We start from the raw sequence: 15,579 nt of genomic DNA on the forward strand, positions 1-15,579 counted from the left end.
AGTCCAGTAGCACCTGTAAGACTAACCAACTGACGAAGAGAGCTGTGGTTCTCGAAAGCTTATGCTACAATAAAGTTGGTTAGTCTTTAAGGTGCTACGGGACTCTCTACTATTCAGTAGCTTCAGGACAGTCTAAAGAAAGTATTTCCTCACACAATGTCTAATTCATGTACAGAACTCCCTGCCACAAGATGTGGCAGTGGCCATTGGCTTAAAAAAGGGGATTGGGCCAATTCATGGAGGAAGGGGAAGGTTTCTCAATACTGAGCAGCCATCATGGTTAGAGGAAGCTTCCATGTGCAGTGGCAGTGTACCTTTAGACAGCAGATGCTGGGGATAAACAGCAGGGAAGAGCTGTTAATTTCATTCCCCTGCTTGTGGGTCCCTCCTCCCTTAAAAAACCCCCAAACAATTGGCCATTTTTAGAAATAAGTTGCTGGGCTGGATAAACCTCGGTAGTAATCCAACAGGGCCATATGAATAACGAATCAGATAAACGTGTTGCTGGACAGGTCTAGCGGTAAGCTATCAGCCACAATAACTAAGAACCGAACCTCCCTGTCCAGAGGTAGTCTACCTCATAATTCCTAATGATTTGAGAAGAGGTCTGCACCTGTCTGCACTGTTTGTAGGCTTCTTAGAAAGATCTGGCTACACTGTGAGAACATGCCACATGTAGGAACATAAGCCCCATTCATACGACAGATCTGCACCCAGCAAGGACTTGGAGGTGGGAGCAAGTTCGTGCCGCGTGGTCCCTCCTTCTCTGATCTTTGCCTGTTCTGCAGCATCACGGATGAAACACCCAGACTCTGTCCAGAGATTTGGCTGCATAGAGAACAGTACTGTGGATAAGATCCTGTCACTTTCTTTTGAACAGTTGTTGAATGTGGCCTCCTGTCAGGGCTGACCCACATGTCACAAAGCCCTCATGTCCCCCACGTGTCCAATTGACAGACACCATCTAGGAGTAGGGTTGCTATCCTAGAGGTGGAGATTTTCTGGAATTACAACAGATCTGCAGGCGGTAAAGATTGATTCCCCGGCTGCTTTTGAGGGTGGACTCCATGTAGGATTACCAAGCAACAGATGTGGGGGAGGGGTGGCAGGGTAAGGTGGTGGTAGAAACCTACTAGTCTTACTGGTGCACTTGTGCATTTGTGTCCCTGGCCAATAATGCCAATTCCAAAGTGGCCCGGACACAACAGTTTCTCACTTGGGCTGATTCTTTAATACTCGACTTCAAACACACCCAAAATACTACATTTCCAGCCAAGCGTTAAAGAACTGGCCGTGGTGCGACGCCATCATTTCCAGGTCATGCCAAAATTCATGTAATCAGCCAGGAATGTGTGCCCATTTCCCCAGCATGCCTTCTCCTGCCAATCAGCTGGCAATTGGCAGGTAGAAGCTTAAATTGCTGGGAGTTTGACCACCATAAGCGGGCACCTGACTGGCAAGACCGACTCCATGACATTCTATCCCACTGAGTCCCTCACCCACCCCCAAATCCTACCTTCCCCTGTTTCCATCCTCAAATATTTAGGAATTTCACAGACATGGAACTTGGAACTTTATTCTCAGGCATGCAAGGGCTTGGTTTAGATAAAAGTTAGTGCATGCAGTAAGATGAGGCTTATACCTTCCCCGTGCATTGTATTTCACACCTGAAATACCCACAAGAAGTTGCTATTTGCCCTGTTGAGGAAAGTTACATGGAACTAATCAGTATACATCGGTTTCTCCAACAGGGCATATAGCAGCTCCCAAGGGCTCCTTCAGGTTGGGGAAATGGTGCATGGGATGGATGACAGACTGAAACTGAGAGCCAAGCTACAAGTGACGCCTGACACAGGATGGACACTTGTCAGCTTCCCTCAAGTTTTGATGGGAAATGGAGGCATCCTGGTCTTGCAGCTGTGATGGAGAGCCAAGCTGTAAAACCAGGACGCCTACATTTCCCATCAAAACTTAAGGTAAGCTGTATTGTCGAAGGCTTTCACGGCCAGAGAACAATGGTTGTTGTGGGTTTTCCGGGCTGTATTGCCGTGGTCTTGGCATTGTAGTTCCTGACGTTTCGCCAGCAGCTGTGGCTGGCATCTTCAGAGGTGTAGCACCAAAAGACAGAGATCTCTCAGTGTCACAGAGTGGAAAAGATGTTGGCAGGTCATTTGTCAGCTTACCTTAAGCTTGGCAGCTTAAGGTAAGCTGACAAGCGTCCAACCTGTGTCAGGCGTTACTTGTAGCTTGGCTCTGAATTAGACCCATGTGCATCTGGGAAATAAACTCTGAGCACACAACTTCCAGGGCAGGTTTTGGAGGGGGGGGGCATAAGGACTTTGTGTTAGAATTAGCTCTCATGAAAAGGGCTCCAGAATCAGTCCAGGCCCCTCTGCCTCTGACACTGGCCACAGAAAAAGCCCCCTGATGGGTAAAAACCTCAGAGATACTCCCGACAAAATTTATGATGTGATCCCGCTCGTTTCAGCTGAAAAAAAGTCTTTGGAGCCAAAAAAACCTTAAGACGACTTGGAACATTTCCCACCACTGCATTTGCCCAGCCACCCTCATTCCCTGCTTGTATAAACAGCTCACACACAAGCAGGTAAGACCCCAGCCCTGCTCAGAACAGCCAGGAGGGATGTCATCTTGGTCCCTAACCCCCAACCATTCCCAGTTTGATGCCAGGACAAGAGAATCATCAAATTGGGCTGTTTGGGTAATGTTGGCCATGGGAACTCCTTGCAGGTAGGAATTAGGGTTGGCAAATCTAGTATAGGAAACTCCTGAAGATCTGAGGGGGAAAGAGGGACCTCAGCAGGCATGTGATGCCATAAAGTTAGGTTGCCAGGTCCTGGTTGGGTAATTCCTGGGGATTTGGTGGGTGGAGCCTGGAGACGGCAGGGTTTGGAGAGGGGAGGGACCTCAGCGAACTATAGTGCCTCCAAAGCAGCCATTTTCTCCAGGGGAACTGATCCCTGTGGCCTGGAGATCAGTTGTAATTCCAGGACATCTTCAGCCACCACCTGGAGGCTGGCAACTCTATTCCACCCTCCAAAGAAACCTTTTTCTCCAGGGGAATAGTCTCTCTAGCCTGGAAGTCAGCTGTAGATCTGGGGCGGGGGACACGGGGACTCCAGGCCCCCACCTGGAGGTTGGCAATTCTAGTAGGAATTCAGTCTTTTTATAGCTTAAACAAATACAAGCTTTATTCTACCAGCATACAGGCTACAGGAAGTACAGTGCAGATACTAATAAAGAAAATAGAAACAGAGAAAGGTTTCTAACCTAACACACACACACACACACACACACCATGTGTGTAAAAAGATTTTGACTGCAGCAGCCTGCCAGAACTCAACAGCCAATAGTCAGGTGTTTGCACATCAAAGGGATTCCTTATTTTCCTTGCTGGAGGTGAAAACTTCTAGCTCGGAGTGAAATGAGGTATTCCCAGCTTCCCTCTTTTGCTACTAGTATGGGTCGGTCTCCGTAAATGCCAGCTCTTTCTAAGATGAAAGGTCTTGTCCTACTCTCAATCGATGACAGACCCTCACTCACTTTTTAGCCAATACCTCTTTTCCAAAGATGAGCGTAGCATGGGGCCCACAAACAGGACATTGGGAGGACCTCCCATCCCCTCAGGTGGTTTTGAAAAAGGTTTGGTAAGTTTGGAGACTAGGGGTCCATCGGTGGCTGTTGGATGTTGTCACTCAGAATGAATCTACGTTCGGATGCAGTTTACCAAGGGCTGTGTTTAATACCCCCCTCCCATTCCAATATTTCATTCATTCATTCATTCATTCATTCATTCATTCATTCATTCATTCATTCATTCATATTATTTATTTATTAAAATATATATGCCCCGCTTTTCCTTTTGGCCAAAGGGGGGCTCAGTGTGTCACAGGAATCCAAATTCCGCAACGAGAGCAAAATTCTTCAGCCTGAATTAATTACGCGCTGCTAAGAGCAGGGCTTTTTTTCAGCAGGAGCGTGGTAGAACCGAGTTCCGGCCCCTCTTGATAATGGTCACATGGCCGGTGGCCCCGCCCCCTGGAGGAGGGCAAGGAGCCAGCTCAAGGTTGACTCAGCCTTCCATCCTTCCGAGGTTGGTAAAATGAGTACCCAGTTTCCTGGGGTAAAGTGTAGACGACTAGGGAAGGCCATGGCAAACCACCCCGTAGTGATACGACATCCTCCCATGGGTCAGTAATGACTCAGTGCTTGCACAGGGAACTACCTTTACCTTTACCTACTTAACATATAGATGCTTATAGTTTCATTCATGCAGGATCCTGGTACTTTTCAATATTTTTATCAGTGATCTGGAGGAAGGGGTAAACGGGCTACTCATTAAATTTGCTGATGATACCAAATTGGGAGGAGTGGCAAACACCTAAGAAGATAGATTTAAAATTCAACAAGACCTGAATACTCTGGAGAAGTGGGCGGTTGTGAACAGGATGCAATTCAACATAGATAAGTGCACAGTATTACATCTGGGCCACAAAAACATGAAATGCAAATATTGGATGGGGGATACACGTCTGGGTAGTAGTGTATGCAAAAGAGATCTTGGGGTAAGAGTGGACTGTAAACTAAATATGAGCAGTCAGTGTGATGAGGTGGCAAAGAAGGCAAACACAGTCTTGGGTTGTATCAAAAGGGCCATTACATCGAAATCGCAGGAGGTCATAGCCCCTCTCTATACTGCCCTGGTCAGGCCACACCTGGAGTACCATGTGCAGTTCTGGAGGCCTCACTTCAAAAAGGATGTGGACAAAATCGAGAGGGTGCAGAGGAGAGCGACGAGAATGATCAGGGGTCTGGAGACTGAGCCCTACGAGGAAAGGCTGAGGGCCTTGGGAATGTTTAGTTTGGAGAAGAGAAGATTGATGGGGGACATGATTGCTCTCTTTAAGTATTTGAAAGGCTGTCATTTGGAGGAGGGCAAGGAGCTGTTCCAGTTGGCGGCAGAGGGTAGGACCCGAAGCAACGGGCTTAAATTACATGCACAAAGGTAACGGCTGGATATTAGGAAAACCTTTTTCACGGTCAGAGCAGTTCAAAAGTGGGATCAGCTGCCTAGGGAGGTGGTGAGCTCCCCTTCATTGGCGGTTTTCAAGAAGAGGCTGGGTGAATATTTGTCAGAGATGCTTTGGGCTGATCCTGCACTGGGCAGGGGGTTGGACTAGATGGTCTATATGGCCCCTTCCAACTCTATGATTCTATGATTCTATGATCTCCAGACAGAGGGGAGTTTAGATTGCCCTCCGCGCCACTTCAGCAGAGTGGAGGGCAATCTAAACTCCCCTCTGTCTGGAGATCAGGGGTCAGGGCCACAGGCCATGTGGCCATTTTCACCAAGGGTGATTTAAACTTTTAAAAACTCCCCCCTTGTTCCAGCTGACCCAAAGTGATGTCATTGTGCGGTCCTGAGTTCCACCACTGAGTCCCACCACCTCTTTTCCCAGAAAAAAAGCCCTGGCTAAGAGTGTTTGTTTTATCTAGCAATGGGGAAGGACTGAAGCCCCTTTCTCTGACCCCCTACAAATCTTATTTAGCAACTGCTCTGGCCAGCGTTGCCAGGCCCCCTCCCCAGCAACCACTGGGGGTGGGATTTGCTGGGTTGCAGAGGGTGCTTGTCAGCAACGTCACTGTGTCGCTGGTGACTTGCTGCCGTCACTCCAGGAAGTGACATCAGCGTGATGCCAGGGGATGCTCCAGCATAGAGTTTTCTCCAAATGCATCCACTGGCGACACGCTGATGCCACTTCTACGTGCACAGGAAGTGACATCAGTGCATGAGGACACTGATGATGTCCCCCTACTGCTGCCCCGCTGAGAGTTGGTAGGAAGCCCCAGTCGGCAACAGGGGATCGCCCATCCCAACCTGCAGAATGGTAAGCCTTCCTCTGGCTCCTGAAATGCCACTCAGTCTAGTTCACAGACTTTAAAGCAACAATGTGGGCTAGAAGTTTGCTTTCTTCGTTTTAAAAATAAAAGTGGTGAGTCTTAGGAAATGGAATGCCATGTTGGTATGTGGTGTCCTGTGGCTTTTACATGCAATGGACATGCAATCTTCTAGTCGGCACCTTCTGGATGAAAGAGCCATAGCTCCAGTAGAGGGTTGTGGAGCTTCTGTGTTCAGAGGCTGTCTACCTTAGATTACTAAAAGACATTGCTTGATTACAGAGTTGCTGGCATCCGGATGGGGCCTGAAGATCTCCCAGAATTATAGCTGATCTCCAGTCTACAGAGACCAGTTCTCCTAGAGAAAATGGCTTCTTTGGAGGGTGGACTCTATGGCATTATACGCTGTTGAAGTCTCTCCCCTCCCTAAACCCTGCCTTCCTCAGGCGTCACCCGCAAATCTTCAGGAATTTCCCAATCCATAATTGGCAACCTTACTTGAATGTTACAATGTGCCAAGGTTTAAATTCTGTCTCTGAAATTATATTCTGTCCCTGTCCACTCCTGATTCATCCCTGAGGCCTGAAAGTCCAAGCCTAGAAAGGAGCCTGACTTGAGCTTTGGCTCAGCGAAAACTTTCCTGCTGACAAAAGCACGCTTGCTTTTCCCAGGTGGCCGCCCTTGTTCTGCCAGAAATTTTGGGCATGGCTCGTTGGTGTGCGAATGTGGCGCCTCCTACTGTGACACGTTAGAACCTGTCTCCCTTCCTCCCTTGGGCTCTTTTGTCAAGTATGAAAGCAACAAGGCTGGGCGGCGCATGGAGAGGACCGAGGAGGGGATGCATGACAGCCCTTTACAAACAGGTAGGTTGGCCGGTTGTTTAAGACTGTCATCATACTCTGTCTCCATGTCGTCCGTCTCTGTCTCTGTGTTGCTCCTCTCTGTCTCCATGTCTGTCTCTGCCATATAAGTAAAATCAATAGCTCTGAAGAAACAAAAAGCATCCCTTCTTGGTTATTAGATGATGCACATATGTATCCCATTAAGCTTCCATGGCACAGTGGGGTTTTGAACCCGGATTTCCCAGATCCCAATCCAACACTCTAACCACTACACAACACCATCTGCAATTATTTATATTCTTTATAGTATTAATATAATATATATTTTTAAAAAATCTGCCACCCAGTTAAGAAGGGCATGTTTTTATTTATATTATGTTTTTAAAAGAGTTGATTAATGTAACCAGTTAGTTGATTTCGGCAGCGTTCGAATGTCATATTATAAACTGCTGTTTTATAAAATTCTGTTTTAGTATGGAATCTGATTTCTGGCAGTCCCATTAACTGTAGCTAGTTAGAATGCTATTTGGGTTTGAATGCAAGAATCCCAGTTTGATCCCATTTTGTTCAATCGCTCAGCCCTGGGGAGTATAAAGCAGAGGAGCTAAAAAAATGCAGTTTGTGTGCAATAGTTGCCCCATTGCTCCCAAGAATCTTCAAATGCCAGAAAAGATTCTGGCCTCCTTTTAAACAAAACTTTGCTGTTGGTTCTTGTTGGCAACAGAAAACCCTTGATTTCTGCACAGACTCGTGTAAACTACCAGTTGCTAATCAGGATGTCTAAATGGAGGCACTTCACATGCATCACCTTGTTGTAGTCTTTACAACAGCCTTGTAAGGTAGGCCCATATTGTTAAACCAATGATCCCTAAGGCCTTCCTAGCAATTTCACAGCAGAAGCCAGATTTGGACTGCGGAGGTTCTTGTTTTCGCTCACTCAAATGTCAAGTACTCCCAGCTTAAGCAGTCTTCCAGAATTTAAAAGTGACATAAAACCAACCAGATCTGTATATAGATAGCGGTTGGCTGTCTTCCGCAATGCACATCAAAGAACATGCTTTTAAAAAATTCTGCTTGAACCAAGAATTTCAAATAGTCTACGATACCAAATATAGACAGGTCTTTCCAAAAAATAATAACCTTTGCGTTCCTGTCCTGGATGAATGATAACATTTTCACTGTCTTCTTTCTGAGATCTTTATAGATATTTAGACATTGTTAACATAATCCTCCTCCCCATCCTAATTCCCCAAGATAAAGAATGACTTTGGAAAGGATCACTTTGTGTGGATAAAAAAAAAAAAGGCCTTGGTGTCACGTGCTGCAGCGTCACACTGTTGGCTCCTGTTCACGCTGTTATTCACCATAGTTTAGATTGTGATCATTGGTATGTGCGAATGCAGGCAAAATATAAGCACATTGTATTCTTTGCCTCAGGGATGATCACTGAAATGAGGCTGGGATTAAAAATAGCTGGATGTCAAGTCTATGGATGACAGGCTATGGCGGATAGATCCCTGTACCCTCACAGCAAGCGCTCCATGGTCTTGGTTGAAAAGACTTTATTCAAGGAATCAAATCATGTTCGTAGATATGTCCACAGGTTGATCAGAAGTTGACAGGAATAACAAGATCGGTAAAACTATGGTTCATATAGGCCAAGACCTCATCCCCCCTCCCATCAGGAAAACATAACTTCTAGCGCAAAGCAGTCCTGACAACTCCCTAAATAGTTTACATGCTTAGTCTAGATGTAAAAGAGGCAATAGATTAAGGATGAAACATGGTATTCTTCTTCCCCTGAGAACTAGCAGGTTTGCAAGGGCAGAGATACTGAGCTTCAAAGCACAAGAGAGAAGACACTCTGGATACAGCAGGCCTGTGAATACCAGGCAAGTTATGGCATCAGCAATATGATATCAAGGCACAGCGTAGAACAACGGTTCAGCACGGAACAATGGTTCATAGCATGGAAGGGTGACAGACATGACACTGGAGAAAAACTCCACTGGTGCCTTCTGTTTAACTCAGCTTTCTTCTCCCCCACCAGCTGGTCTTCAACTCAAGCTTAAGACAGCCCAGAAATATCAGAAAATCAAGGGCTTTGGAGGGGCTCTCACCGACTCGGCGGCTCTCAATATTCTGGCTTTGTCCCCAAAGGCTCAGACGAACCTTCTCAAATCTTACTTCTCAGATCATGGTAAGTGCCAGAGGAAGAGTCTGGAGAACCTGTCTTTCAAAAAGGCCAGCCAGCTACAATTCAGTAAGCAAAGCACCTCCTGCTCCCTGCATACCAAGGACAGCTTGGCCTTTTTGGCTGCTTCGGGCACACGAGTCAAATGCTAACTACGAGCAGAACCACAAGTGACAAAAGGCACAGGTTGGACACTTGTCTGCTCCCCTCAAGTTTTGATGGGAAATGTAGGCAGCTTCGCGGAATGTTGGACAAGTGACAGTTGAAAAGTCCATTGGACAGCAGTCGGAGAGCGAAGCTGCGAGACCAGGACGCCTACATTTCCCATCAAAACTTGAGGGAAGCTGACAAGTGTCCAATCTGTGCCTTTTGTCACTTGTGGTTCTGCTCTACATCACAAGGACAGCGACTCCAGTCTTCCTACTTGGCTATTCCTGAACATGAAGGCAAGCATTTTATTTTAGTTTGATTTCCACTGGGCCTTATTAATGGTCCTTGGCCTCACTTAAGACGGAGTCTTCCAACACCCTCGGCTGCTGTGGCGCCAGGATGGGAGGTGCCCTGGGGTAACATTAAATAGCCAAAGAATATATCGTGACGTACTAACTAAACAATAAATCATTTTTCAAATATAAATGTCTTATTATTTGTAATAAATATTTTCTTATACACATGGCGTGCCTTCAGTATATATCATTACATGCAAGCTTCCCACCACAATGGCTTTACAAAAAGTGCTAGTGCATACGTAAACATAAAGTCCTATGAACAAACATTAAAGTGCTAATAAGGCAAGATAACGCATATTCAGCAATAATTCAAAACATAAAGTTCATAGGAGAAATGCCAAGTATGACACAAAGGGTGTAGATGGAAGGACCGTCTGACGGGCAGACTGGTTCACTTTCTTAATCCCGTTTCTGTTCTTTCCCCCCCCCCCAATAAGTTATATTGAGAATTATCAGAAAAATATAATAACAATAAAACAGTTAAATACAAAATACAATAGGTTTAATTTTTATTATTATATTATTTTATATTATTATTATTGTATATTAAATACAGTTTACAGAATGGTTTCTTAATTTCTGTAACAATAACAACAACATAACAATTCCTTAATTCCAGTAATTACAACAGTAACGAGTAAAAATGGGTGGAGGTAGGATATAAGCTATTGTTCTCAATATATTCATAAAATGGTTGTGATTGCACTTTTAGCCGCAAATTAAGAGTGTGTTATTAAGGTCTCTTCTAATCAAGGGGACTGAAGTATTTTCCCATAGATTTAGAAAGAGAATTTCTGGTAGCATAGGAATGTTGTATCCGGTAATATCTTTAATAGAGGTTAGAACCTCTTTCCAGAATTTTTCGATCTGTGAGCATTTCCACCAGCAATGTGTGTATGTGCCTTCAACTTTATAGCTGTTTCCGTTCTATATCAAAGATGGTTGAAGAGCCAACGTCAATTTCAAGTTCTAGAAGCAAGCCATCAATGTATTGATAATACAGACGTCAAGAGATGCTCCTAAAGAAATGGGATGAAGAAAGTGAACCGGTCTGCCCGTCAGATGATCCTTCCATCTACACCCTTTATGCTGTACTTGGCATTTCTCCTATGAACTTTATGTTTTGAATTATTGCTGAATATGTCTTATCTTGCCTTATTAGCACTTGAATGTTTGTTCATAGGACTTTATGTTTACGTATGCACTAGCAGTTTTTGTACCGCCATTGTGGTGGAAAGCTTGCATGTAATGATATATATTGAAGGCCGTCCGTGTGTATAAGAAAATATTTATTACAAATAATAAGATATTTATATTTGAAAATTGATTTATTGTTTAGTTGGTACATCAGGATTTATTCTTTGGCTTTTGACTCTCGCGATTCTCTCTGTACTGGTAACAGTAAAGCAAGCCTCTGTTTTTAATTCAGAAAATTACAGCACCTGGGTAGAAAGGCCAGTAGAAAAGGGCTTCTTTGCGCGTTTCTGATCCCCGTGCATTGTTCTCGCCTGTCTCGTAGGGATTGAGTACAACTTAGTCCGAGTCCCCATGGCGAGCTGTGACTTCTCTGTGAGGCTGTATACATATGCTGACACGGAGAATGATTTCGAGCTGAAAAACTTCAGTCTGACGGAAGAGGACACCAAGATGAAGGCAAGTGACGTTGCTGAATCCACTCCAAAGATCGACATGTAGGCTCTCCTCTCCCCCTCAATGAATCTTCCCCACACATCATTGCAATGGTGAAATTTTTAAAAATCTGCCCATTCAAAATCATGCTATACCACAAGGCTAAGGTTTGCCAACTCCAGATTGGGAAATTCCTGGAGATTTGGGGGTGCAGCCCAGGGAGGGTAGGTTTTGGGGAACAAAGGGACCTCACTGGGGTATAATGCCATAGAGTCCATATTCCTAAGCAGCCATTTTCTCCAGAGGATCTGATCTTTGCAGTATGGAGATAAGCTGTAATTTTTTTTTAATAATATTTTTTATTTTTAACATCTAAAACAGTAAACTACAAGAAACTACAATAGTACAAGGGGATGGAAAAAAGGAAAAAAAGAGAGGGGGAAGGGGGGGTGGAAAAAAGGGGAAGGCAGCATACAAACACTAAACACTACACTTCAATGCTTTCCCTTCATACTGCCATAATTAAAAATTAAAGCTTAATAAAGTAATGATGGAATGGTTGATCTTACAAAATACAAATTACAGTTCAAATTAAATCTCCCCCCCCCCGGGCCTCGGACGCAGTTCTCTCTGAGCAGCTACAGCCGCAGCGCTCGTTGCCTCCCCCCTCCCTTCAGGCTTCGAATCTTCTTCTTTTTGCTTGGTGTCTTGCCCAAATTCTTGATTTTTGTCCACAAAATCCCTTGCTGATCTTCCGAATTAATCTTGTAAGCTTGATCTTTATAACTAAACCAGATTCCTTCCGGAAATAGCCATTTGTACTTTATGCCACGTTCCCTCAAGAGAGCTGCCAGCCTTTTATACTTAAGTCTTCTCTTCCGAACTAAAAATGGAACGTCCTTCAGTATCTTGACTTTATTTCCCAGAAAGTCCAAGTCCGCATTATATGAGTTATATAGGATAGTGTCCCGGACCCTCCTAGATGAAAACTCAATAACAATCTCGCGAGGCAGCTGCCGCTTCATTGCATATTTTGAAGAAGCCCGACGGACTCCCAAAATGGCGCTTTTAACTTCTTCTTTAGTTGCCCTCGCGGGTGTCGCTAAAAGTTCCGAGGCAAGATCCCTTAAATCCTCGTTTTCCTCCTCTTTAACATTCTGGAGACGCAAAATGGTCTGTGTTCACTCCACTTGCAGCCCAATCAGCTGGTTTTCCACCAACTTTAGCTCCTTGTTCGTTGCTCTCATAAGTGACGCATTTTCCCGAGCAGACTTCTCTGCCCCCCCCCGCTACTTCCTTGATGGCTTTCACATCGCTCTCAATTAAGCCCACCCTTTGATCTGTTTCATTCAGCTTGTCAACAAAGGGTTTAATGGCTTCGATAACCGATCTTTTCACCAATTCCTCGAGCGACTCCCCTCTTCCCTGCAGGGCAGCCGAAACTGACTTGCCCAGAGCAGGACTCTGCTTTTTCGCTGCCATTTTAGTGGGGGGGACCGCCAGTCTTCCGAGACTCTGCGAGGGGGAAAAAATCCAAATCTTCTTAACTTCAGATCCCACCACTCCTTCACATGCGCTTGTAGTGACAGAAGGGATTCGCTTACTTATAGGCTTCCGCCTAGTCCTGTTCTTTGCCGTTTTCCGTGGCCCGGCAGCACGCAGGGTGCCGTGCACGTCTGCCGGCCTCCATAGGGACAAACGGGCAATTTACCCCCTGCCTCGATTTGCCAAAGGTCTCTTCCCACCGCGTCCCGGACCCAGACTCCCTCCCTGGGAGTCCTGGGGGCTAACCTTTGCAGATCAGCCACCCAGTCAGGCTGCTTGGCCGCTTCCTCTCGGACCTGCCAAGAGGAGCATCCGACATGGCCACGAAAACGAAAACGAATCAGAGATCAGCTGTAATTCTGAGAGATCGCCAGAAACCACCTGGAGGTTGGAAACCTTAAGACCTGAAGCTGGTTTCACAGCATGGCTGAAAATTAGTACTAAAGACCAGGGCTCATTTTGAGGGGGAACGCGCCGGAACACAGTTCCGGCAGTTCCCCAGAGGTTACACGTCAGGTGGCCTCGCCCACCTGACTGTTGGCATTTTGGGCCCATTTCGGCCTGTATTGGAACCGAAACGTCCTGGATCAGGCCTCTGACGGGTGGTGGATCACTCTCCCGATCAGCAGCGGCCCGATCCTGACCATTTTGGGCCCCTTTTCAGCCATTTTCAGCCCCTTTTTGCCATTTTGGGCCCAATTTTGGCCCTGAATGGCCAGGATTGGGTCCAAACAGGATAGGTAATGTCAGGGTGTGTGGCATATGCGAATCAGTCATGCTAACGACACATTTCTGGTGATGGCAAGGGGCATGGCATATGCTAATGAGCTATGCTAATCAGTTATGCTGATGAATTCCTCCAGCTCTTTTTCTATAAAATGACCCCTGCTAAAGACCTTTGGGAATAGCCTGGCCAAGACCAAGTGTCATGTATGCCTGCCATTAATGGGTTTTGCATTTAGTACTGATCATGCCTGTTTGTTGGAACTGTACTCTGACTTGCTCATCTGAGAGTGTGTAAACTGCTAACAAGAACTGTACTCGGCCAGTGGGGGTTGTCTGTTATCTACTGAAGGTATTTATTTTCACTTTACAGCAAGTGTCCTTGGGCGCAAGCTGCAGGCAGCGAGCGATGTATCTTTTCTCAGAGACTGTGATGATTTCATTCTGTACCATGTCTAGTCTTAAACTAATCAGTTCCCATGAATCTCTTTGGGGTTTTCACGCCAGAATGCCGACGGACCCAAAGGGCAGGAAGTTTCCCTATAATTAGTAGTGTCCATTTTTGAATAGTCACTTCTGCCAATTGCTACCTTTGTGTGAACGCCTTGAACTGTATGGATCTCTAATAATAGTTACTTCAACCAATGCACCTGAGTGCTTGCTGTGAGGGACTTGAGGATCTAACTGCCAAGGACTGACACAAGGCAGCTCGAATAACAGCTAAGTGGAAGTCAGGGTGAGGTCCAATGGTGTAGTGGCTGGCGTGTCGACCTAGGATCTGAGAGACCCAGGTTTGAATCCCCTCTCTGCTGCGGAAGCTCGCTGGGTAACCTTGGGCCATCACACAGGGTCAGCCTAATAGATCCAGAGGAGTTAGCCATGTTAGTCTGTAGTTGCAAAACAGTAAAGACTAAGGGTCCGGTAGCGCTTTTAAGACTAACCAACTTTATTATAGCATAAGCTTTTGAGAGCCACAGCTCTCTTCGGCAGATGCATGGAGGGGATAAAGAAACTGGCCAGAGACCTCTTTCATGTCTTTTGCAACTGATTTGCATTTACATGGCCCTCACTCCCTGCACCCTCTCCCCCCTCCCCTCACCACCTATATATCTCTGGCCAGTTTCTTCATACCTGCCATGCATCTGATGAAGAGAGCTGTGGCTCTCGAAAGCTTATGCTACAATAAAGTTGGTTAGTCTTAAAGGTGCTACTGGACTCTTTACTATTATGTCAGCCTAATGTATCTCCCAGGATTGTTGTGGGAATGAAATGGAGAAGGGGAGAATGGTGGGGGGAAGCCTCTTTGGATCCCCATTGTGGAGAAAAACGGAGTATAAATGAAATAAATATATTAATAAGTCACGGCCATTAACAAGCCTGTTCCACACACAACCCATTGGCAAATGAAAACGCTTTAGCATCCCGACTCGCACAAGTGGCGCAACAGTCATAATTATTTAATGCTAGGGTTGCCAGCTCTGGGTCGGACAATCCCTGGAGATTTGAGGGGTGGGGCCTGGGGAGTGCAGGGTTTGAGAAGAGGAGGGACTTCAGCAGAGTATAATACCATACGGTCCACCCTCCAAAGCATCCATTTTCTCCAGGAGAGCTGATATCCGTAGTCTGGGGCTCTGTTGTATTTGCAAGCCTATTTAATGCTGAAGGGCAGCAGTGTACGGCACACGACTGCACAAAATCCTGGACTTCCGTTTGTTCTGCGGGCTGCTTTCCCTTCCTGCTGAGTCAGTTTCCTTGAATATGCATTTGGCTGCCGGGAGTGCAAAGTCCAGCCGAATGACAACGGCCTTTTGTCCCCTAGATCCCCATCCTCCAGCAGGCCCAAGCCGTGGCCCCGAAGCCCATCCTTCTCTACGCCAGCCCCTGGACCTCCCCGGTCTGGATGAAAACCAACGGAGCCATGACAGGCCGTGGGACCCTGAAGGGGAGACCAGGGGACAAGTACCACAAGACCTGGGCCAACTATTTCATCAGGTATCGGTGCTGCTTTAAGTTTATTTATTTTTTATTTATTTATGTCATTTATAGTCTGCCTTTCTCACTGAGACTCAAGGCGGATTACATGTCCAGTACTGATACCTCCGACAAGTTATGTCTGCAACCAGAAGCTCCTAGTTTTCCACTGTCTGGAACTGAGAGCTAAGCTACAAGTGACACCAGACACGTGTTTTTTAACATGTCGGGGACACAGTGTTACCTGGGA

The 15,579-nt window shown here is 45.9% G+C and overlaps 1 protein-coding gene across 2 annotated transcripts in view; it reads left to right on the top strand.

The window, feature by feature from the left end:
* The window catches only part of LOC129329599 (lysosomal acid glucosylceramidase-like), a 41,948-nt gene that overhangs the window by 15,256 nt on the left and 11,113 nt on the right, over positions 1-15,579 (top strand). For both annotated transcript variants that reach the window (XM_054979065.1, XM_054979073.1), the window contains exons 3-6: positions 6,588-6,779; positions 8,809-8,958; positions 10,981-11,114; positions 15,178-15,350. In XM_054979065.1, coding sequence (XP_054835040.1) covers positions 6,588-6,779; positions 8,809-8,958; positions 10,981-11,114; positions 15,178-15,350 — 649 coding nt within the window. The remainder of the gene's footprint in view (positions 1-6,587; positions 6,780-8,808; positions 8,959-10,980; positions 11,115-15,177; positions 15,351-15,579) is intronic.

The sequence above is a fragment of the Eublepharis macularius genome, chromosome 1, assembly GCF_028583425.1.
Source record: "Eublepharis macularius isolate TG4126 chromosome 1, MPM_Emac_v1.0, whole genome shotgun sequence".
NCBI classification, from domain to species: Eukaryota; Metazoa; Chordata; class Lepidosauria; order Squamata; family Eublepharidae; genus Eublepharis; species Eublepharis macularius.